Source organism: Serinus canaria, chromosome 3 (assembly GCF_022539315.1).
Source record: "Serinus canaria isolate serCan28SL12 chromosome 3, serCan2020, whole genome shotgun sequence".
Classification (NCBI taxonomy): Eukaryota; Metazoa; Chordata; class Aves; order Passeriformes; family Fringillidae; genus Serinus; species Serinus canaria.
Window position 1 is genome coordinate 6,430,342 of NC_066316.1, and position 24,186 is coordinate 6,454,527.

A 24,186-nucleotide genomic window follows, 5' to 3' on the forward strand; every position below is an offset into this window, starting at 1 on the left:
AAAATTCAAATAAATTTCAATTTAAACCCATAAGGTTAAAATTGAAATTTATTAAACCCATCTACCCAAAGTGGATGCACCTTGCTTTTTATAATAAGGGCCCAGCATGTGCTTTTGAAGGAAGTTCCTATGTCCTGTGGCCAAACACTTTGATATATGTACCTTGGAGCACATGAGCTAGGTTTCTTTCTGGTACAAGTAGACTGGAAAATGTGCCCCTAATGCATTCCACTGGAAAACTGGCATTCAGCCCTAGAAGCAGTCAAGATCTAGCTCAAAATAAAAATAAATAAAACCCCCAAACAAACAAAAACCCTTTGCACCATCAAAAAGGACCTGAACTGTGTGTAGTATTTATACAACAGGCTCTCACCACCAGCTGTTTTACTCTACAGGTGTGTTCTTATTGGTCCTCTGTATTTGCTAATGGAGATGTACCCAAAATGGTAAATTTTAATAGAAAAGTGCAGATAATATCCCCTGTGTATAGATGGCTGTTTACAATGCCTTGCCCAATTCACCACAGTCTCTTCTCATAATCCAGCTCATGACTTGCTCTTTGCAAGCCTTTGACTTCTGTGAAAGTAAGTAGGTGAAGCTGGTTTTAAAAGTATGTTTTCTGAGAGTGGGTGGATTAATAATAAGAATCATGTTGAACTTTATTCTACATTTGACACCACTGACAAACTATTAAGTATTTTTTTTATTTTTCTAAAAATGGGCCAAGGTTTTGTGCTATAAATGTTTCTAGAAAGGAGGCCAAACTTGAAGAGGAATTTATTGCCAAGGTTCATCACGGATGGAGTCTTTGTTGCTTTGGTACCTTCAGCCAGTGGTGCCTGTCCTCTCAGTTTGTCACACTGGAGTGGTTGCTCCTTTCTAGTGATATCAGGCTGCAGTTTAGATATGAGCTACCTAAGGTTTAATGCCTCTGATGTAAACATTCAATGTACCTTTTCAGAAACAGATTAACCCTTTGTGATTTTAATTCCTCTGCAAGCTTTTTAAACTGGCACCATCTATTTTTTTTGTACAGTGCATCAAATATATATTATTCCCTCTCCTCCCTTTAATGCAAGCTGGAAAATAAAATTTGGAGGCATAAATATAATACCAGATACCACAGGATATATATTGTTCAGTCTTTCTACTCATCATTATATGTATTTCCTTTCAAAGCTATGTTTTTATATATTGAAAATATGCACACTTGAACGTGTTTACTACAGCTTTTATGGGCTAATGTTGAGCTGCTTTTTCATTTTAAAGCCATGTCTCAGTGCTCTTGTATTATTTTGTTAATATTGCTCAAACTGCAGAGCACTTGAGATGCTTTGGCCAAAGTGTTGTTCAGAATTACCTCTTTAAAAAATCAGTTAATATTGATCCACATCCGTAGAATGTTGCTATGGAATTGATGCTGTTTACTTGTTAATCACTGCAGACTGCAGCTCCCAGGGCTGGCAATGTGACTTGTTTGGTACATGTGACAGTCGCTTTATAAATGTCAATAAAATCAAGACAAAAAACTCTAGTGCAACTGGAACTAGCAACTCAGTATTTTGCTCATTATTTTTGGCAGCAAAGTAGTCTTACAGAACAGTATGCAATAAAACACCAGCCAACTGAGTCCCACACTGTGGCTATAATTACATATTTTTGTTTGCTAATCAGTAGAATTTTTCTGTGTACACTATTATACTTTAATGGTTCTGTTGCAACACCAAATTTACTACAATGTTCTCTTGAAGAAAATGGCACATAATGATTTTGTATTTACTACAAGAAGATATTAAACTAAATAATACATAATGATGCTACACAGATTAACCAGCTCTTTAGTTCTTCTGTTCCTTATCTGTGCTTTAATGGTGTTTTAGGACAAACATAAAGTTATTTGGGAGGGAATTACCGAACTGGTAAATATAGCCATCTGTGTAGGATGTCTTGTTTCTTACTTGAAAACTATTAGATTGTAAATTTAAGCTGTGCTTAGTACTTTAATTTCCCTTCCCACAACTCATGGAGCATAAAGAGGGTTGCAGCCAGCTCAGATAAGTAATAAGTTCATTAATTACAGGTTTACATTTTTTGTAGGTTAAAAAAGCTTGTGTGGGCCTTGATTAAACAAGCTGTTGTGGTGTGGCCCTGTGGAGGACTGGGCAGGAAACTGCTCAGAGAAGCTCCCCATGCAACTTTTGGAATCAGTCTTCCATTTCACTCTAATGGTTTCTTGCTGTTATCAGGCTCTGTGCCCTTCTCAGGTTTTTTATATTATTTCTGTCCGAAGTGATTGCACTGCAAATAACCCCCAGGTACAGTGGGCAATGTGGAAGGCAAGGTATCTCAAGCTTTCCCATTATCTTGGTTTTATTTCTGTCATTAAATAAATAAATAAACACATGAGGGTTTTTATTCCTTTTCTTTATATTCGTGATTATTCTGTCACTAATTTCCACTTCATAATTCTTAAGATAATTCCTACAATCTTAAGTTAGTGTAAGGCTTTTCCATTTACCTTGGAAACAGGACTTTGCTGTCAGACACAATCTGTCTAGCAGTGGAAAAGGAAGGCATGGTCCGATGATGGCAGCTTGCTCCTGTACAGCAGATACAGTCAATTATGTGTGAAGGTTGTGAATTTTTATAGATTGAGATATAGATCTAATATTTTTTTTGTAGATTTGTCAGTTTCTGCCATGCAATCTGACACACTAGTGCAAATAAATAGTTTCTCATCTGCATTTGATTTGTAGTGTAAGTCTGTATCAGGATATGATAGTGGTTTTAGAGGGGATGTTGTATTTAGTTTGTGATATTTTTGCATGTGGCTGAACAAGTTGATATTTCAGCATTGCTAAATGTTGATTGCGTCCTAGATCTTGTTAGGTATCTTTTGGCAAGATCTAGTAAATTATTTTTTTCTTGATTGTGTTGCATGTAGGATTTGTCACAGGTACTCAACAAAAGGAAAGAATATTTCAGAATATTTGTTTCTATGACTAATTACTTCTCAGGCTTGTGTTAAAACACTGTCTGAAAGAACCTTGTTCATACATTATTTTTCTGGTTAATCTACTGTTTACCTTTTTCTTCCCTTGTATTTATTCCATTAGAATACATTGTAATGCATTCAATTGGATTTACCTATTGCAAGGCAGTTTTTGTATGCTTAATACCATTAATTAATCTGGTTTGAAACAGCACTCCAAACTGAGAGAATGTTTCTGTGATTGCAGACTGAGGAGTATCTCAACCAAGTTTTCTCCCTTCAGTGGTTCACAATAAAAGTAAATTAGCACAAGTGAAAATGGTCCAGGAAATAAGAAAAAACAGCTGCTCCTCAGTAAATAACTTGGAGTTTTCCTAGAGCCTGTTAAGCCTTGCTGCGAGGCAGAGAGTATCTCCTTTGTTTATGCTCAGTCTTACCCCTTTGTACATTCCAGCTGCTGCCCTAATTCAGAGTTCCTACAATCCCCATGGTTTTTTTAAGTCCTTTTGAAGTATGCCCAGCACTGAATGTACTTTGCTTCTGTAAGTGACCTTTCCTCTGGTACTTTCTTCACCCTCTCTCTCACAGTTGGTGCATCATGGAAACCTCCAGGAAGGTGATGTGCTGCTGCATGGTCCAACTAAACCTGTATGGGTTAGAGGGGAAGGGAGGAGATGGCTCTTAAAAACAAACAATCAAATTCCTTAGAAATTTTTTGAGGATTAATATTTGAAGCTGTAAATCATGAAAGCTTTTTCTTGGCAGATCTGCCCACCTTTCTTTTGAAAGATTTTTCAGAAGCGGAGCTATTCCCCTTGCACAGTGTACCTCCTTTGTCTGGCTCTGGCTCAGTGTCTTCTCCCAGGCTTTCTCAGAAACTTTAATGTATTCTTTCATTCCTGCAGTGATGCATAGTGTTCTGGTGCTTGGTGCACCCTATGGCTAAAGAGAAAAATCACCTTCTCCCATGTCTGGATCAGTTATATTTAATTAGAAGTCATATTTCCTTATGGAAGCCCTCAGGCTTCAAATCCACAAAGATTTGTGTGAGAATGACCTCCTTCCCTGTTCTCTGTCAAGAAAGGCTTTTATATAACCTCCCCTTGCAGTTTTGTGGGGAAAGAATGGTTAACATCATACTTTTTTTTTTCAATTTTCACTGTACCTTTAAAATTCTCTGGAATGACATGCCAAAAGCCTTTTGGGCTGTGAGGATGCATCACTGTTACAAGGCTTCCTTTAACACAGTCATTTTATAATTATTACTTGATAGCCTGCTCTGTCTAAATCCTTGACCTGTGCCTGTCAACTGCTGGCTGATTGTAGTGAATAAATTTGTATAATCACTGCACGATGACTGCTTAATAACTGTACTCCAAAAATGCAAATATCTGTTCTGCCTTAACAATTCATCTGCTTTGACCGGCCCGTGCACTTAGTATTTTTGAAACATTTATAAGTAATGGAGCACACCCTTGCAGTCTCCTATTTTCTTGTGCTGAGCTCTAAAATGCTGAAATGTACAGAGAAGAAAAAGATGTATTACAAAAAATCCAAAGAAAAATAGACATCAGGCAACAGAGAAGGAGCACTTGTCTGTATGTGTTGTAAATGAGGGGAAAAAAGCCCCTAGACAAAAAACTTCCTTAAGGATTATAGAAAGTTTTTCTATTAACATTCTGTTTTCTAGGTCAGCAATGTGCCTTTTGTCAGAATAACCTGTGGTATTAATTTCCTTGTCTGCATTAGAAGACTACATAAAATTGGAAGATACAAATTCAAAAGCCTATTTGGGTCTGAGACACTTAGAAAATACTTAGGAAAAAAACCCCAGCCCAAAACCAAAAAAACCCCAAACCAAACCCAAAAATGCCAAAACCACATGATAAAAAGCAAGGCCATAGTCATACAGAAAAGACATCTTTCTCATGTTTGTGATTTTTCCAGTGCTGGTAATTTCTTTCTTTGATTTGTCCTCTTCTGTAAGCATTTTCTTTGGCCATCAAGTGACATAGGTTGCTGAGACAGCTGGACAGCAAATCATACCAGTTTGTCCATTTGTGTGTTCTTTACTGCAGCATCAGAGCATCAGTAAACAGCTTTTTAAAAATAAAATCTGATTTTCATTGCCCTAGAAGACATGCTTTTTATCTTATTATCAGGTTCTTGTTTTTAGCCTTTCTCTGAGTTTAACTTAATGTGTCTGAACCGTGGAGGAGGAAAAAAAGAGTCCATAGTTCAATGCACCAGACAGAATTAGTATGACAGCAGTGGTCCAATGTCTTCAATAGCCATGATGGCAAAGAGGGTTTCAGAGACATTTTGAAGGCAATAATATGGATATTTCCTAAAAAATGACAGTCATGTAATAATAGCACAGCAACATGAGTAAAAATCCAGGGCAGAGTAGGCGTCTTAGCAATGAAATGCAGATAAACCTTTGTTGTCTTTGCAATCTGTGCAGTATCCAGCTGGAAACCAAGTGCTGTGCCTGCCCAGGAGGCTGAGGAAAGGATTTCAGAGTGGCCAGATCCATTTCTTCGGGGTGATACCGCCTAAAACACCTTCCACCTTCTTTTTCTTTTGGGAAGCTGGGGGAGCAAGTTGGGAGGAGTGTGAGCTGAGCTTGGTTTGATAGCACAGGGTAGCCTGAATTTCTCCAGACTTATCACTTCCCTCTTTAGTAAACAACAACAAGCAATTTTTGTGCTCACTGTATGTAGGGCTTGGCTGTCTCCTTTCCATCTGGAAAAGAGTGTGGCATGTCAGGTGTCTCAACACTAACACAATTAAAAGGAAGTGAATGGCTCCTTCACACATGCCTTAATGTCAGCAGTTTGGACTGGGAAAAACTGGAAAAGCACTATTGGAGCCTTTCCTACTGTTTTCTCTTGCCAAAAGTGTGACATTCAGACAGGTTTATCAGCCCCGTGTTTCTCTGAGCCCTTATGCTGCTTGAGTGGGCTGACAAAAGTGTGAATCCTATTGACATTACAGCTCTCATCTGCAAAATTGGAGCAGAGCACTCGAAGACTAAGAAAGATGATGTCATAAGTGTGAGATAAAATGAACACTTTCTTCATTGTTTAGTTGTTTATGGAAGGAATTTGCCAGTCATCATTGCCAGCATGACAGGACAACTCTGACTTGGCTTTTAGTTTATTTTTAATATGAGCTTCTGGTATCCAGAGACATTTAACTAAAATACAAAAATCTGCCAAAATTTGTGAGCTTCCTGTTGGTTTGTGCTTTGTCAAAATAGGAATAATTGGCTGTGTGCAATAAATGCAGGGCACTTAAATTTTCAGATTTGTGGGCAAGTGAGCTTTATTTTGAATTGTTGTTGATTTCTTTATCCATATGGGCTTTTTGCCAGTTTATGGCAAGGACATTGATTATGTTGGATGTTTCAGCTGCTTTTGTTATGCTTGACAGTGAACTGCATCCAGATAAGGTCAACCTTCTCTTAAAACAACCAGTAGATTTTAAAATTTAATTCCCAATACTTTTCACAGTGGCAGGCAATTACTGGTGGTTTGTAATGCTGAATTTATAGGATTTCAGCTAAACAATACTCAAAAATACAAGTTTCCCATGTCTGACTTAACAATAAGTACATTGGTACAAGTAGTTTTGTTCCTTGCAGTATATACTGGAATAATGGTTTATTATGTTTATTATTACTTTTCATTAAACTTGCTCTGCAGCGTGGTTGGTTGGAGCTGGGAGGATCCCCAGTTGTAATTCTACCTGCTGGAAGGCCCCTTGTGCAGCCTCAGAATGTTGATTTCTAAGGAAAGAAGGCACTGTACAGAGAACGTGGATTGACACATTAGGTAATCAGCACTTTAAGCATCAAGACTTGCAGGTCCTATTTTGGTCTTAAATAAGGTGTATGCACCAAGGGTTTTGAAAGTAAGAATTTTTAAGGAACGTGAATGTAGATTGTAATGAAATGTGAACCTAATTCAGAGAGCTAGCCATCTCAAAATGAATGATTTCTCTGTGCTTTTTGTGTTTAAGATGGAGAATTTTAAGGATAAAGGTTAAGATCATGCTTTTGAACGCTGAGATTTTGGCCAGGAAATACTGTATAATTGCTACGTTCTTAAAATTAATTATGTTGGAGGCCTATAAACCAGTGCATTGATTAAAAATCTCCAGTTCATTAAACTTCCCAATGACAGAGGCCATCCCAGTAATAAAAACTGCTGTTCCTAGCAGTTGAGTGACATCTGTGTAATAATCTTTTTAAGATCCCCACCTTTGTTCGTTAGAGCATCACCTGTTGTCTCTGGATGGCAGGATTTATTTCCTCTTGACGTTGGTCTCAGAGGTACAGTTGCAACTTTGGCAGCAGTTGACTCCAATGAACTTTGCAGAGGCACTTTACTGGTTTAGCAGAATGAGGCTGAGTTTCATTGTGAGTTGGTTCTTTGATTTTTATGTGGGCATTCAGTGGTGGTTTTTTGTAGTTTTTCGTCTTTTTGTTTGGTTTTGTTTGTTTTCCTCCTGGTTGCCACACACATTCTTGCAATGGGCATTTTTGGAAGGTCCACAAGAAGGAGGATGTGTGTAGCAGAGATCCTGCAGTGCACAAAGCAGTTTCTTCTTTTGTCCCCAGCAGTGCATCTATGGCAATGACATTATCCTGGTTTTATGCACTCATGGCATTTGCCCTGTGGAAGAGCAGTGCTACTTCAGAGATGTATCAAGCACAGGTGACTTTCCTAAATAAGCAAACCTCATGGATTTCCTACTGAAAATAAGAAATGAAGAATCTGGAAAAGCACCAGAGAACAGGAATTACTATGGAAAAAAGACTATAGATTCTTGAAATGTAATACAATAAATCTGCATATGTTGTTTACATCATAGCTTCACTTTATTCAGCCTTGCACACAAGGTCACAAAAGAAATTTGGGCCTTATTATTCCTGGAGGAGTTTGTAATTTTTGCTGTGGTGTTAGATTACCTTACCCTTTTTATTACCATCTGCACTGCAAGGCTGGTTTTGCTGAGGTTATTTTTTTTTAAGCAGCATCCCATGATACCCTTAATTCTGTGTTTCCTGTGCTTTTGCTTCATTTGCAATTTTAAGACATTTTCTCTAAGAAATAGGTTGTTCTATATTGTATAGCAGTAAATTAGCTAGTATTTTTACTATATAACTTTAACCCTTTAATTCTGGAGGACAAATGCAATAGTTTTACAATAAATTACTTAAGAAATGATTTCACCTGTGTTAGTATCCTTCAGTGTATAGGGAAGAAAGATGGTGTTGAAGATGACATATTTTTGTTTAACATGATGTTTTTCATATGCTGCCCTTTTGCATAGGATTTTTATTTTGATACCTGACTTTGTTCATGTATTTTATACAATTAAAATATTTTCAGCTGACTTCTTTGTGCAACCAATGCCATTGACTGCAGTAGCTTTGGAAATAGTTTTTCTTCATTAATGGCTTCTGGTGAATTGTTGGGAGAACAAAGTGCTGTCCCTAGTGGCTTCTGAAACTTATGGAAGCATGCAATGAAATAGCTATTATTTTTCATGAAAAAAAAAATAGAATACTACTTTTAATAGCTTTACACAAGCATGAACAACTTGAACTACAGAGATGAAATGAATCTGAAGTTTCTCCAGTTGTTTTTCAGCCCTCAAGATGTTGTTCATGTTTGTCGGTCTTCAGAATTGAGAAGCCCCTTCCATGTGCTTGTCCACCCAAGTGTGGTGAAACAATAAATACAGAAACCCAGTTTTTTCTGGGCTCTCCACACACGAAGGCACTGGGTGACAGGATCACTTCTCAAAAGACAGGTCAACCTGCATGAAGTCTCTGCAGTCAGTCAAAAGCCCAAGTGTTGTGTGCTATTTCAGAGAATTTATGAGATCTCAGATTGTGGGGTGCCAGTTTGTTGGGATGGGAGGCAGAAGAGAAGAGGGTGTTCTCCACCACCCTGTGGGTGTTTGCTGCCTAACTGGTGGCCCTAGGCAGGACTCAGTGCTCTCAAAAATCCTTCCAAGTAGCTTGGTTTGTAAGCCTGAAACTCATTTCAAGAAGCAGAGTACCAAGAGGGATAGCTAGAAACCCTCTCTTCAGTACCTTCAAGTGTTGTCAATTGATCAGCATGCAGATCAGAGATTGGATTTCTTTCAGTTGTGACTGACAGTTTTGTCTGTGGGATTTTTCCCTCATCTTTCCCATAGACCTTGAATGGCAGGTCACTTGTGTATGAAAATGACCCAAAGCATATCTATGAGATTTCCATAAACCTGAACAGGAAGGCAGCCTGTAGGAAAAAGGCACACTGTGAGGCAGAGTGAGGGCTTTGAAGTGAGATGACAATTTTTTATTGGTTGTAGAAAGCAGTGGTAAAGCACAATTCCTTGTCACTGTCATGTGATGCCAAATCAGATTTGATTTGATTTGATTCAGCCAGTTGTACAATGAACAGTGGGATATGCTCTAATTTTTTTCCATATCTGTTTGGAATAATACAGATGGGCATCTATATAATAATACAGATGAACTATGTGAAACCAATATATTGAGGGTTTTCGCTTTTCTATTCATTTGGCAGCATGCCCTTATTATGGTCTAAATTTCTTCCTCAATACTCCAGAATAACAAAATGTCTTTGACCATAATTTTTCCCTCCTGAGGTTGTTGTTATTATCTGTAATTTCCACTAAGCTTCCCTGTTAATATTGCTTGTTTCTCTGTACACTGACCTTACTAGTTGCTACACACCTCCAGAAAACAGAATATCTCATGTAAATATTTTGTACATGCCTGTTCCATGTTTCTCTTTTTTCTTAATTAATATAGCTAAGACATGTTGTAGCAGAGGCTGAAGAATCAGATTTGTCTATTTACTCTGCCATTGCAATTATCTTACTTTGTGTTATTCAGAGTGCTCATATTTAGCAATATATTTCAAAATAGTTCTGAAGTGAATATATTATTTGAAGCATAGAGTATTTATGGTATGAGTTATTGAGTTATGAAATAAATGCTGCATAGACCAGAGGTCATCTCTATTCATGTATTTAATGAAGTATGATAGGAGAAAGAGGTTATTATGAAAGTTTTGGGTGGTTTGGGTTTTGGGTTTTGATTTTGTTTGTGCTGTTCTCCCCCTTCCCAGCCCCCTTTTCATTCTTCCATATCATCAGTCACTGAAGTATATCAAATGCTAATTTCTACTTTTCCATCTAAGCCTGTCTGGAGTATTCAATCATTTTCTCTTGTGCCACCTTTATAAGGGAAGTATGCATGTCTACTTGTTCCATTCTGGCAGATGTCTTCCATTTTCCTTGTCATATGTCAGGATTGGTTGTGATAGAATTGATTTTTCTCTGTTAAGAATTCAATTTTTTTCAATTATTCTTTCATCCTTCTGGAGCTTCTTTGCTTTTAAAGGTTGGACACAGACATATGGGATCAGGAAACTACTGATAGGCCATTTGATCATACCTGTATTTGTATTAAGAGCACCCTTCCAACATGAGAGGGGTTATAGATGGGGAGCTGGAATGTCCTGTGTGATCACAGCAGCTCTGACACATGGAGTGCTGATATTGGGTATTTTAATCCATCACAGGTTTGAAGTGCCAAACCTGTGCTTGCATTTCCAGGCAGAGGCAATGGCTTCCTTCTGCAGGTCCTGTTGTTTGGCTGTGCTCTGAGCTGGACTTGTGACAAAGTGAATGGAGTTTGAGGAAGAAGAGTTTGGTTTGTGCAGTTGAGAGAGCAGCTGAGCCTTGCACAGGCACTGCTTAAAGCAAAAGGGCTGAACTGGTGAGGACAGGAAGGACCTCAGAGGTGGGAGTGATTGTTCAGCCACCAAGCAAATCCTTGCATGGACTTGAGTCCTTGTCCAGTATTCCTGAGGACTTCTTCCTCTGTAAAGGTTCATGGAGAAAGTGCTAGTCCTAAGCATCTGTGCTGTTTTTATGTTGGTGTCTCAGGAAGTGTCAAGGTTGGTAGAGATTATGGTGGTGCTGCTTATAAAAATACTCTTGGGGTTTCAGTGCATATTTTACTTATCCTGCTTGGTTTGGAAGAGCATTTAGTAATTAGGTTAAAACAATTAAATTTCATATTATGAGCACAGGATGGATTTCAAACATTCTTCCTTCCCCTTAATGTTCGAAAATATTAGTCTTGCAGCAGCATCTTGCAGTCTGTTGAGCAGAGATTTTGGGTAAGTTAAAAGCAGAAGTTCAGGTGAGGTAGAATGAGAAGCCTCGGTGTCCTGGGACAGAGAATGTGCAATGTGCTTGCAGCTGGTGGCTTGGCATCCGTGGTCTTTTCAATAAAAATTTTTAGAAAATTTCATTGAGAGTGCAGTATCACATGATTCTGTAGTTATCTTTTGCTAATATAAAGTACTACAGAAAAACATTTTGGAAATCAATGGCAATGTGTCCTGGATGGGCATGGAATATTGCAAGGAACTGGTTATCCAATTTTACTGTGTCACCTGAACATGAACTCAGGTATAGAACTCCTCAGAAAGGCCAACCAGGTGTCTAACACTTAGCAGAAGACAGTTTCATCCATTTGAAGATGTTATCTGCCTCCCCACCTGGGGCTGCCTGACTTCAGGAAATACTCAACACCTCATAAAACCAGTTATGGCCTGGAGGTGGAGAGGACAGACATTGTTTCATGGGGGGGAGGGAGTTTCCCCAGTGGGCTCTGCCTGGTCACTGGGATCACTTGAGAGCCCTGGGTTGCCCAAATGGGAGCCTGTAGGAAGCTACACAGCTCCTGCAGTGACCAGGTGATGTGGATCTCTTAAAAACCCATCCCCCCTTGGCTTTCCAAACCTGTTGTGGTTTAACTGCTTCAAACATGCTGCAGGGCACAGGTCTAAGTTTCAACGAGTTAAATCTGAAATAAAATCTGAAATCCAACAATGTTCATACAGATACTTCCTTTCTTAGCTCTGTAAGTATTTGTTTAGCCTTTATACTTGAGCTTGTTTTACCTTTTGAGTTGATGTTGTAGTTTACATGAAGATTATTTCTCCTAGTTGAACTCCATAGCTGCTGCTGAATTAGGGTTTTACTCTAGTGAATATGTTTGTGCATACACCACTTCCTTTATTATTTTCTATCCTTTTTCTCAAACTTTTTGCTATAATTACACTAAATGATTTCTTGGATTGCATGTTGAGAGGGCAGAATTGCTGTGCCAGCAGCCTTGTTTTATTCTTTTGCTGGCTCCTGAGGGTAATAAGATCTATGCACTCTACAAATTTTCTTGCATACTTAGCTGCAATTGCAACCTTTAGTAATTATTTTTTAATTAACTGCAAACTATTGCATGAATACCACAAAATTTTTAAAAACTGAAAAATTTAAAAAGCTCAGAAATAGGTACTTTTTATATTTCAAAACAATAAGCATTATTTCTTGGAATTTTTACATAAGGCATTAGTAGCATGGTGACATTAAATGACCTGCACAATTGTAGAAGTATCAGAGATATGTTGTAAAAGAGACTTTGGCATTTAGATGGGGGATCAAATTCTTTTCATAATTTGTTGTGAGAATTTCTTAGAGCCTTCAGTAAGATTCTTTTCTAATACTGAAACTTTTATTCTACTTTGCATTTTCTGGATGTTTGCTTATAAATTAGCATTAGTTGGCTAAACATTATGCTTTTGCAAAACTCACTGACTAATTCTATCAAAAGAAAAAAATGTATGTATTTAGGTATCAACTTACAGATCAATTGGTCTGGGATGTGGGTGTAAAAATGGGCAGTAAATGTTTATGACCATGAGTAAAGGCAACATAAAAAGTGGCTTTTAATAAGTTCTGGGTTTGTTTTGTAGTGGATGGCTGCATACACCGAGCTGCTGGGCCCTGCTTGGTTGCTGAGTGTCGCAACCTGAGTGGCTGTGAGACTGGACAGGCCAAAATTACCTGTGGATACGACCTACCTGCAAAATGTAAGTCAAGCCTTTCTCTGTTCTTGTTCCCAGCACGTGTTGCTGGTGTGCATGGTTCATTTCCCTGCAGTCTAATTCAACGGGGTATTCATTTTACACAATTAGCAGTGGGACTTAATTAAGCGTGTTCTGTAATAATGTCTTCCCCTCAAAGCAATTCAGGCTTTTCTAAATGATTATTTCACCTATGTTATGCAATGAAAACTTACATGTCTCTAAAATATAAAGCATCTTTCATGGTTTTTTTTTTTTTTTTTTGCAAGCTAGAACCTATCCTTTCATATGCATAATAAAGGATTGGAAATGCTTTATGAAATATGAACAAAATATACATTATCATATTTAAGTTCCGCGGAGACAGTTTTTTGAAATGTTGCATATTTGATGTTCTTCATGCTGATTCCTTGATTGTGAATACTTTGAGGGCCCAGGAGATCAAAGTGATGTATTGTGTCTTCAGCTGCTGTGTAGTGTCTGATTGGCAATTACTGCGAAGGCATCTGTCACACTTTAGCTTTCGGCAGAGCGCAGCTCAGTGCTGGAAGGTTTTTGCACCTTGAAAGTGGGATTGTCAGAAATTTCCCTCCTATTTCAAGCAGGAAGATGGTTATTGGACTGGGTTGTGTAGATGTTGAGCTTGTCTTGCAGAACACTAACATTTTCACAGCACGTTGGTCGGCCAATCCGTTACATGAGAATAAAAAGTAGCAAATCTTGGCAAATTAGGATCTTACAGAATAGTACATTAAGACATGAAGACACAAATACAAGAAAGCATTGAAGACTTCATATAACTAGAATTCAACTCTCCTTTTTTTTTTTTTTCCATTTACTTGGGAAATGCAGGCTGCAGCAGGAACGTCTCATTCAGTAATATCTAGATCTCTCTTAACCATCATGTAAAATCAAATGCTGGCTGCAGTAGCAGGTATCTCTCTAGGCTCCTGAAGTCCTTAATGTCTTAGGGAAATATGAAAATTGTTTTCCCAGTCATTTTTTTGCTCTTTCTATGATGCTCTTTCTATTTTTTGCTCTTTCTATGAGCTTCCAGGTTTTTCCTCGACAGTGGTAATTTCTGTGTGTGGGAAAATTTTGCTGTATTTTGTATGTAGTTTTACCGCATGGTAATGGTCATTTATGAAAGGCTAATTTGACTAGAGGTCAGGGTAATTGTTGAGGAAGATGCAATGTGGTAGCTAGCTTGGGTTTGTGTGTGGCTCAGATCATGACTGGATTCCCATAAAAGGGATTGTTGGATGACACATCAGAATTGACTCTTCTGGTTGGTGTCTAATTCTTCCCCTTTAACCAAAAAGTATCTCTGGAGGGGCAGGAAAGCTGCTCCTCAGCAGGTGCATTATTCCTCCCATGTATTTTAGTGATAGAAATGAAATACAAAGTATCAAGGACACTGATATGTGTGTTAGAAAGAGGAAGGGTCATGTCTGAGGTGTGACCTCCCTTTAAATCTTGCAGCAGTTCAAGGGGCTGCTTAAGTTAGGTTTGAAAAACGGGTTCCTGTTTGAAGGCTATAGGAAAATCTTAGTTCTTTGTGTAGGAACAATAAACAAAACAATCAGAAAACCCATTATCACTTGAAGTTGGAAATAAAACCTGTAACCAGGCATGGGGAAAAGCCAATATTCTTCTTAATCACTATTGTTGGAAATTGAAATAGCATCAAAGCCATGTCTACTTGTATGTGATTACGCATCAACATGAGAAGGGGAAAGGATACCTTTAACATCAACAGGCACAGGGAGGGAAACATACAATTTTCATGCAGAGGCTGAGAATTTAAAACTCTTGATTTCTTAATTTTTTTCCTGAAAAATGTATTTGTGTTCTTGCCAACTGTTGTTTTCTTTTACTTTTGCCTCTATAAGCTTTAGTTTGTGGGCTCATTAAATTATTGTACCTTTTACACCATTCATCTGAAAGTGAGCAAGCAGTCAAGACTGGTTTCATATTTTAGAGAGCTATAAAGCTACTGGATATCTTTTGTCACTCTCTATCACTTTGTCTTAATAGTATGACATTTTTACTGTGGGAACTATTTTGCATTTGACTTTCCTGAGGAAAGCAGTGCTATGAAAGGAGGTCCAGACTCTCCCATGCAGATCTGCAAGGCAAGGTTGTGTGCCAGCAATTTGCTGAAGGTTATGGTTGACTGCTAACTTCCAACTTCTCAAGCAGTTTGCTTTTTATTGATCTGTTTGTGGATAGGGGAGCAACTGCAATAATCAGTTAACACTTTTTTGAGTTGTGAATGATTTATTCTATTGTCTGTTTTTCTTGTGACTGTAGTTGGACAAACAATTATAGTAAATGTAAAATGAATTTCTTAGCGTGATGAGTTGTTGTGTTTGGTTGGGTTTTTTTTTTGTTATTTAACAGAATGCTAAAATGTTACAATTTTGTTTCCTACCCCTGGGATTTTCCCATTTCAAGTTCTTGATTCTGAAATGCTTTGCTTGGAAACAGTTTGCTGAATTCAGCAAAGCTGCTCTGGGATGCAGCAGCCTGTGTGTGCTGCCTGATGCAGGACTTGGGCTTCAGCAAGGACTCCACAGTAAAAAAGGTTTAGTGTTCAAAAATCATGCAGCATATTGCTTTATTTTATAAATGACTTGGAGGAAGCTGGGATTAAGCTTGGCACTTAAGGGAAGGTTTGCTTTGTTAGGAAGGTTGTAGTTGGTAAATAAAAACCACTCTGGCCATCTCCTTTATGATCTATTGTATTTTTATTGAGTACTTTGCTATATTTACTTAGGTTAAACAAGAACAGGTCTGACAAATAACTTCTCCATAGTGGAAAAATTGAAAAAATAATATCTGACTGAAAAATGCAAATATTTAGTGTATAGGCTGCCTTTCTGTGATTTGTTCTTGGTGCATCTGAGTCAGAAATCAGTTTGTGAAGTACACAAGTAACAGCAAATGCTCAGAGAGAGAATAAATACAATAGTTCATCATTTTCCTCAGCTCATTATTGTAATACTATGAACAGACCAAGTTTACCATATCTGTGGCCTGGAGATGTTTCTTTATGAACTTTTCAAGATATACACCTTTTTTATGCCAAAAAGTATTCTGTTTGAAAATAGAAAGTAAGTCAAACTGAGTTTTCTAATTACCAGTTAATGTAACATTCAGTACAGTTTTACAGAAATCAGTGTAATCACCATCTGCCTCCTTTGCTGCAAAAAGCCTACACAAAGCCCCCCCAAATGCCAACCAAGTTATTTGCTGAATCCATCATTTGGTTGATGTCATCTATTGTTGTTTGTCAGCAAACACCTATGCAGGCACCCAAGTTTCCACAGTGCTCTGGAGGGCTGAAGAAGGCAGTGCCTTCTGCTCTGAGGTTGTTTCCTTTAAAGCTGTCCCAGACTGATCATCAATTATTGAACTTCTGTACTTCATATTGTTGTTCCTTTTAAAGAACAGTTCATTCTAAATATTGTACAGCTGATCTTCAAACATTGAGCAGTACTCTGATACTGACATGCTTTAAATAACAGATGAACAGTATCTGTTTAAAGCTCTACTAATGCTTGTTTTCTTTCTCATTTGATTAATAGTCTCAGTTGGCTCTACTGGCAGAAAATGGTCTAGATGTAAATTGTGTTTATGGCTGGAACGAGGGGTCCATAACAGCTTTGTGGATTGTTATCTGCTGCAGAGGTTCACTGTAAAAAAAAACCCTGTCAGGACACATAAGAAATTAGAGTCCCATTCTGCCTGGTATTTAACAGGCCTAAAACCAATTGAAAACCAGCACAGGCATGGGGTACCCTGACCTAGACAGGAAAGGATCCCCAAACTAACTTTTCTCCTATTGTTGCCAAGTCTAGTAACAATTTCATTCTTTTTCTGAAAAATGTCTGCCAGTAAAACTCCTAAATCTAGGAAAATAAAATCTTACAGCCTCTAATATGGGATTGAACCAACCATCAGTAAATCTAAAAGGAGAACTTTTGGTGGAGACACCTTGCTAGGCAGTTTCTAATACAATGGTTTATGTTCATAATAAATCTATAATATTTAGAAATTTTTTTTCTGTTTGCTTGACATTTTTAGTACTTTAAGCACAGTCCCTGAGTAAATAGCATATATAGGAAGTCTTTTGGTCCAAGATCAGCCTGGAGTAATAATGTGAATGTGCTCTCAGAGACAGTTCCTGCTGTGAAATAAGTAGTTAGGAGAAGTGTTAGTATTAAACACAGTAGGAGAAATCATCTTTGAAATTTGTTTAATCAGATTAAGAAGTGGAGATTAAAAAGTAGAGATTAAAAAGTGTGCTGCTGTTATGTAGGCATAATTTCCAGTCTTTAAAAGATGAATATTTGCAGGGTATTATTTTCAAGTAAGGCTGTATTGGTACTGATTTTTAAATCTCCTAATTTTCTCAGAGATCAGTTGCAGAGCTGTAATTAAAAGGTTGATTTATGCAAAAATGGAACTCCAAAACTCTACTGCACTACAAAACTGACCAGTTGGAAGCATGGGGCATAATGTTCAAGGATATTTTTCAGATTTCCAGGATTCTACAAAGAAATTTGTTTACTTACTTTTAATTACCTTGTTTCTAAAACAATGCTTGTTTTGTTTCAAATGATTCTAAATTTCTGATATGTGAGGCTTGAAAAGTTGCTTTCCTCTGCATGGTTCTGATGGTTGATCAGTTTGCTACCTTGCTATTTATTCTGGTAAAAGGTGAGCCTTTTGAAATTGAAAAATATGTCTGGAAATTAGGAAGGTGTAAAAGTGATCAATAAATGGACAAGACATGATTGCTTAGAGAAGACTGATTAGAAGATTGGCTACTAATGCTCAGTTGGTCAAAATTCTTGATCTTCTCCCACAATTGATGCATAATTGATGGCATTTTGATGACATTTCAGTTAAAAAGGTACAGCCTAAGGTGACACAATCATTAATATCATATAAACTCATGAAAGTTATGATAGTTTTCCAGCAGGGATGTATTTCTACTCTTTATCTTAGTTGAGTAGCCTGACATTGTTGTCAGCCATGTGCCCAAACTGCATGACACCTCCTGAGAAGGCAATACATAGCTGGAGAAATACAGGATTTCCTGCAGCAGCACTGAGCTGCAGCAGCTCTTTCCCACCCTTTAAATCATTATCATTGCTGATACATTAAAAACCAAATTGAAAATTAAGCAAAGCAAGTTAATGCTAATCAAAGGTCCGAGACCCTTTTTTCTTGAGAGATATTTTTCTTTTTCAGTTTCCTTTGGGAAAGGGTTTCTTTATAGCTAACAAAACCACTTACCACATATTTTTGTTTTTCTTCTGAGTGGTTTCTGGGTTACAAAGGTTTTTTTAATAAGATCATATTATGTATTTTAAGACTATTTTGAAAGTAAGTGAAGTCATGTCTTTATTGTGTTTTAATTTGATCTAATTGCCTCCAGTCATCTTAATGACCTGCTGTATTCACCATGAACACTCACACACATGCCTATACTGTCAATGTGTTGGAAGGGAAGTATTAATGAATTTGGTCCTGAAACCTCCTTAGATTTTAGAGAGGGTTTATTGTAAAGCTGTATGGCTTGTCTCCTCCTTATGTAAACCCCCACACACCTATGAAAAGGAGAAGTTAGGACTCCTGGGGATGATGGGAAATGAATTTATTTACTTCAGCTAAACATCTCCTTTTCTTCCAAGTCTGTGCAGGCTCTGTCATCAGTTTGGGAATAAAGGGGACAAGTGCTGTAGCTACCAGAGGTTATGAATCAGCAAGAATCCTCCATCACAAGAGTGTACAGTCTTTGTCCTTGGAGTTGAGCCTAGCTCACAGACATTTTTTTTAATGGACAGATTCTTTAAAATTTAATTTGTGAATGGACCCAAGTGTGTGTTTGTCAGTGCTCTCTGCAGTGTCATGCTGTGGTTAACTCATGGCATGCTCTGCTGGAAGCTGTCCTTTCACATCTAATTGTTTGGTTACAAATGTATGTGTTGTGGCTAAAGGAAATGTTTTACTATCGATCCTCACTGCTAAATCTAAATCCTCCTCTTCTGGGCATTGCTTGCTGTAGTCTGGGCACTGAACACTGAGCTCCAGGACAGAAGTGGGCACTGAGAAGTTTTAGAGGAGCCCTGAGCCATTTCCTCAGTAATTGGGTCCACCATTGGCAAAAATACAACATGTGTGTTAATTTGTTGTAAGAGCAGGCAGTAGAAACCTGAGGCCATGAGTTTCCCTCCCTGGCTTTGCTTCTCTAATTCTGGACAGCTGCATTTACTGCCAAGGTCTGAGTTTCAGTGTTACTGGAAGCAGTCACAGAACTGAGTTTGCAAGGTGGTGTTTTGGGGACAGCAGCCTGCAGTGTTTATCACAGTTGCTTGGCATGAGCATCCAGCACTGTCTGGAAACCCCCTTGATGGAACAGAGAGTGAGTTACAAGGTGTAAACACTTTCCTAGTGCTTAATTTATGTGCAAGGTACTATTTAAAATGTCTCCTAATTAGGTGCAAAATAATTTGCTGGAATATGCCTTTCCACACTGGTGGTGTGGAGTCATTCCTCAGGTATGTTGGCACTGGAGAAGGGTGTTGTGCCCCTTAAGGCTAATATATTTTATTTCCTCCATACTTGGATATACTTGGTCCTTTTTACTCAAATAATAATAAAAAGATGGAGAAGTCTACTGCATGAAAAATAAACAAAATTCCCATCACTACAGTGAGCTGACAAGGAGAAGGGGTTAGAATGGAGATATTTATACTCCTTTAAGTGCAGTGGTTGCTGCTTCCACTCTAATATGTTCTCTCAGTAGCCAAAGCCAGTGCTCAGTACTTGAAAATTAATCTTTGATGCATGAGATTTTGTCTGCCTGAATTTTGCTTGTCTCATTTTAAATGGTGATAGAAATTGCTTACTGTAGTAAAACACAACATTAACCTCATAGTGTGTTGGCACTTTGTGATTTATGCTGGTTTAGTCTCTGAAAAATATGCAGCCTGTCTCCCAAACCTGGATTAAGCTTATAAAGTGTGTTGGCACTGGCCTGAGGCTCAAATCAGAGCACTAACTGCTGATCCTCTATTTCCCTGGAGTAGCAAAAAGGTTTAAAATTGGAGCCCCTCAGAGGTCATTACCTTCATATCATTCCTTCAGATTATTAATAATTATGTGATTGTAGCTGGAATGTTTTAAAAACAGTGCAGCCTAATTTTGTTTCTTGAAAGCAAAGAATAGGGTTCCTTTTTGTGCTGAAACTGCACATTACCCAGCCAAAAATATGACAAATTATTTGCAAATGGAAGTAATCAGATCATAAGTAATAAATAAAGATTTTCTTTCTACTATTTTGAAATAAAGCAGAAGGAATAATATGAATCTGAAAGGTGCTGTGATTTTTTTGGAGTTCTCCTTCACTTATCCACAAACCTTGCAGTTGAGGTTTAAAGTTGCTAATTTGGTGTTGGTTTTTTCCTGATTATATTTTGAAGGAATAATACAGACAAAAAGCAGGACTGTTTGGTGAGTTCTTCATCTGTAATGTAATTGCTTTAGACCAGGCTAAAGTAGATGGGATGAGAAGGTTATGCAAAATCATTTTTAAAAGATCTTTGTTTCCCTCAGCAGAGGAATTTTGAGGCTGTTCCTTGTAACAATGTTTTGATCTTGGTATCTGTGGGGTTTTTTTGGTGAAACCTAAGGCCAAGCATTTGAAACATTTCTCTTTAGGAAGAAAACAGCAGGTGTGACACTATAGGGTATAAATAATGTTTTAATTGCTGTAGGAAGGAATCTAAATTACTGATTAGTAATAAGAAGTAAAATTGGTATTATTTTATATATTGAAGATGCTGTTTCACTGCTGGTGAGAAGAGAACATCACTGAGGATGTTTTGCCTTCAAGTATGGGGATGAAATTCACGTGGATTTTTGTTGTTGCTGTTCAGCACTAGAAATTTGTTCCCTCTTTTAGTTTCTGATAGCATCCCTCTTTTGTTAACACTGCATTCACACAGATTTTTTTCTTTAAGTTTTTGTGTTCAGGCAATTTGAAGACCATTCACTAGGGATGTTTTTCATTTCTTTTAATTCTCAGATTAATTTCTTCCTTTTTTGGTATTTGTGAGTTTTTGATGATGTTCATGAAGATTCTTGAGTTGCCATCGGTGATTTTTTTTTATCTTTTTCAAACATAAAAAAGCCAAAGCAAGTGATGGAAGGGACACATTTACACTACTGCATTTCTGTAGCTCTGTGCAAGCTGGTCAGGATTGCAGATTATTTACACCATTGCATGGCTTGCAAGTGTTGTACCATTCATTCCCCTGTGAGTAGATGGCAATATCTTCTAGATTATTAGCTGGTAAGAAAAAATAGATTCTGGATGTGGCTCATTCTTGGCTATTTACAGACTGCTTGGAGAGGTGTTTAATGATTGCAGCACAGGGTTCTCAGCTTGCTGGACTTGGACTGAAGTTTCACTGCTGGGGGTACAGAGGAGCTTTGGAATCCATCATCTGCAGGGCACAGCAGTCACACTGACCTGGGATTTTGACTTTGCTGGATGTATTTAAATGTTAACAGAAAACCCAAACTGTGACTTCAAAGACTCATCAGTACTCCAAGAGACTGATAATAGTTCCAGGAGTAGCTTTAGGAGGAAACTGCATTCATGAAAGATCTAATACTCCCAAAATAAACTTTTTATGCCTGTTTCTGCCCATGTGTTGGTTTGTTGGTGAGTATAATTTGTATCATATAATTTATGCAGTGAGAAGCTAGAAGAAATTATTAATTAAACAACTGTCACCAACTTTGAATTACATCTTATTACATACTCTTGCTTAGCTATTTGTCATGATATGAATCTCTCTTCTGGCTCCTTGGGAAAGTGAGTTATACTGAATTTCCTTTAACACAGTGGTCTGAATTCTCATATTTCCTAGTGATATGTCAGAGAGATGGACAGAGAAATGTCTGACAATCTTCATATTTTAACATGACAATGTGTTGGAGCATTGCTGCACTCTAAGTATGCTTCCTATTTAGTTTTTCAATAAAAATAGCTGGTGGCTTTCCAAGGCTTATAAAGAAATAAATACATAAATACATAAATGTACAATGCTTTGCAACTCTAAAAATAACCCCTTTGATATCTGGTTATAGCTATGTCTGTCTGAATCACTTGTTTTTTGGGGTTTTTTTGTAACTTTCTCACTACACTTTCAATATAATTTTATACAATGTTTTCATTATAATTAAAACACGTGGGCTGGTTTTGAGAAAGTAGGAGTACAATAAGAATATTGTTTAAATGTCTCATGGACTGTAAACAGCAGGTCATCAAGACATGACTATAAACTGTTCAAAGTACCCATGATCACAACAGTTCCTATTGAAGCATTTTTGTTTTAACAGCTGCATTATTCAATTTTAATCCTCCAACAGAATTGGGGAAGCTCCACATGTGTTTATATGTAACACAGAGAGGGGGGGAAAAAAACCCTTGAGACTCTGAGAGGCGTCATGGACACAAAATAATGTAATGTAATACATTATTAAAAGCCTGCAGTTTGTAAATGTAAAATGTAATGTAAAAATTCATTATCTGAAGACCTGCAGGTTTGACAATCACAATTCACTCAAATAAAAGATTGCATTTATGTCAGGTGTAATCCTGTCAGAGGTGTAATCTTGTTTAAATCAACTTTCTTTTTTTCCACAAAATGAAGCAGAAATGGTCCCAGGGAAGACTTGATTTCAAATTAGTTTGTTGCAATACAGCCCTATTCATTAGAAGCTGGAAGTGAAGTTAGTGCAAAATTGACTGGGAAGCCATAGATATTGTTGGATTTCTTTCACTTTAGAGAGCTGAACAAAACAAATATGGAAAACAAGTCACTGCAGATCACAATCTTACACTTTGCAAAGAAAGCCAATTTCTGAGAGGTAGTTTTGCCTTTGAATGTTTGGCCCTAGCCAAAGGAAGGCTATAAGGCTCCAGAACTGCCAGATCCCTGCTATGTGCTTGTTTTTTACAGCATATAAAACCTCCCCTCTTGGTGTGATTTATTGCTAAAGAATGTTTATTACCTGTCTTGCTTAAGGACTTATCACCATGTTAGCTTGGGAATAATTAGGTTAGAAGTAAAGAGAACTTGTGTTAAATGGGGTTCCCACCATGGGGAATTCAGAGGCATCAAAGAAGAGGCAGAAGGTCCCCGATGGAGGTTCCTGAGTCTTTCAGACACATGGATGTCCTTTTGCACCTACACATCCATGAGTCTTCTTTCTCTATGGAACTTTAATTTTTCAGTTGGAATATCTGGGGCTCTGTCTACTTTTTCCAGTTAATGTAACTTGTTACTCTTCAAGATCTCTAAAACCACAGGAAGATTTCCTTTTTTTTTTTTGTTTTGGTTACATCTCTTTGTTGTTGATTTGAAACAATGCTTTATTTAGCTTTCCTACCAGCTGGTTGTGTCAAAAAGAGAATTTAGTTCATGGGTCAGAGAATCCCTTGTGATCATAGACAGAGGGTGAGGCTGAAAATGAGAAAGGACTTCTTTTGTCTTCTTTTTTTTTTTTAGCACAATATTCTAGAGGCCCAGTGATCATGAATCAGAAATGAGTAAACATGAATGAGTAAATCCCCTGTATGGCAGACACAGCATTTCTGAAAGGAAATCCTCTAAGGTGGAACAAACCCTCACCTCCTCTACAAAAGGGCTGGAGGCTCTGGCCTTTTTCACATGTTGTGATGCTGCTTGGTGTGTTGTGTTTGGCTGTAGCACATGAAGAAATTGTAGCTTCAGAGCTCGTTCCACTGCTCCTCCCAAACTGCTCAGAGTCACCCTCCTTCCTGCAGGGATGAAGAATTTAAGTGCTTGTTTAAAATTAAACAATACCCCTCTGTGTAAGCTACACTAGACAGACACATGGACTGGCATGACAGCCATGGGAAGGAGAAAGTTTCTAAATCTGATTAGTCTGACTCTTTTTTAGTGAGAAAGGAACATTCAATTTTTGGAATATTCTGTGTTGTAAAGGTATTCTTTGAATTAATTCCAACTGTGGAAGCGACTTTGTATGGAAGTGATACCCAGTGAGGACAAACTGAGGGTGTTAGAGCAGTTTGAGTAATCCACTGAGCTGGCATAATCTGGTAATAATTTTCTGTCACTCCTGTGTTGGACTTGAATCAGAACTGCATAATCAATTGCT

General features: G+C 37.7%; 1 protein-coding gene across 5 annotated transcripts in view; it reads left to right on the forward strand.

Moving 5' to 3' along the window:
• Positions 1–24,186, forward strand: part of MACROD2 (mono-ADP ribosylhydrolase 2) — an 847,517-nt gene that overhangs the window by 249,594 nt on the left and 573,737 nt on the right. For all 5 annotated transcript variants that reach the window (XM_050973226.1, XM_050973227.1, XM_018918142.3 and 2 more), the window contains exon 5: positions 12,847–12,963. In XM_050973226.1, coding sequence (XP_050829183.1) covers positions 12,847–12,963 — 117 coding nt within the window. The remainder of the gene's footprint in view (positions 1–12,846; positions 12,964–24,186) is intronic.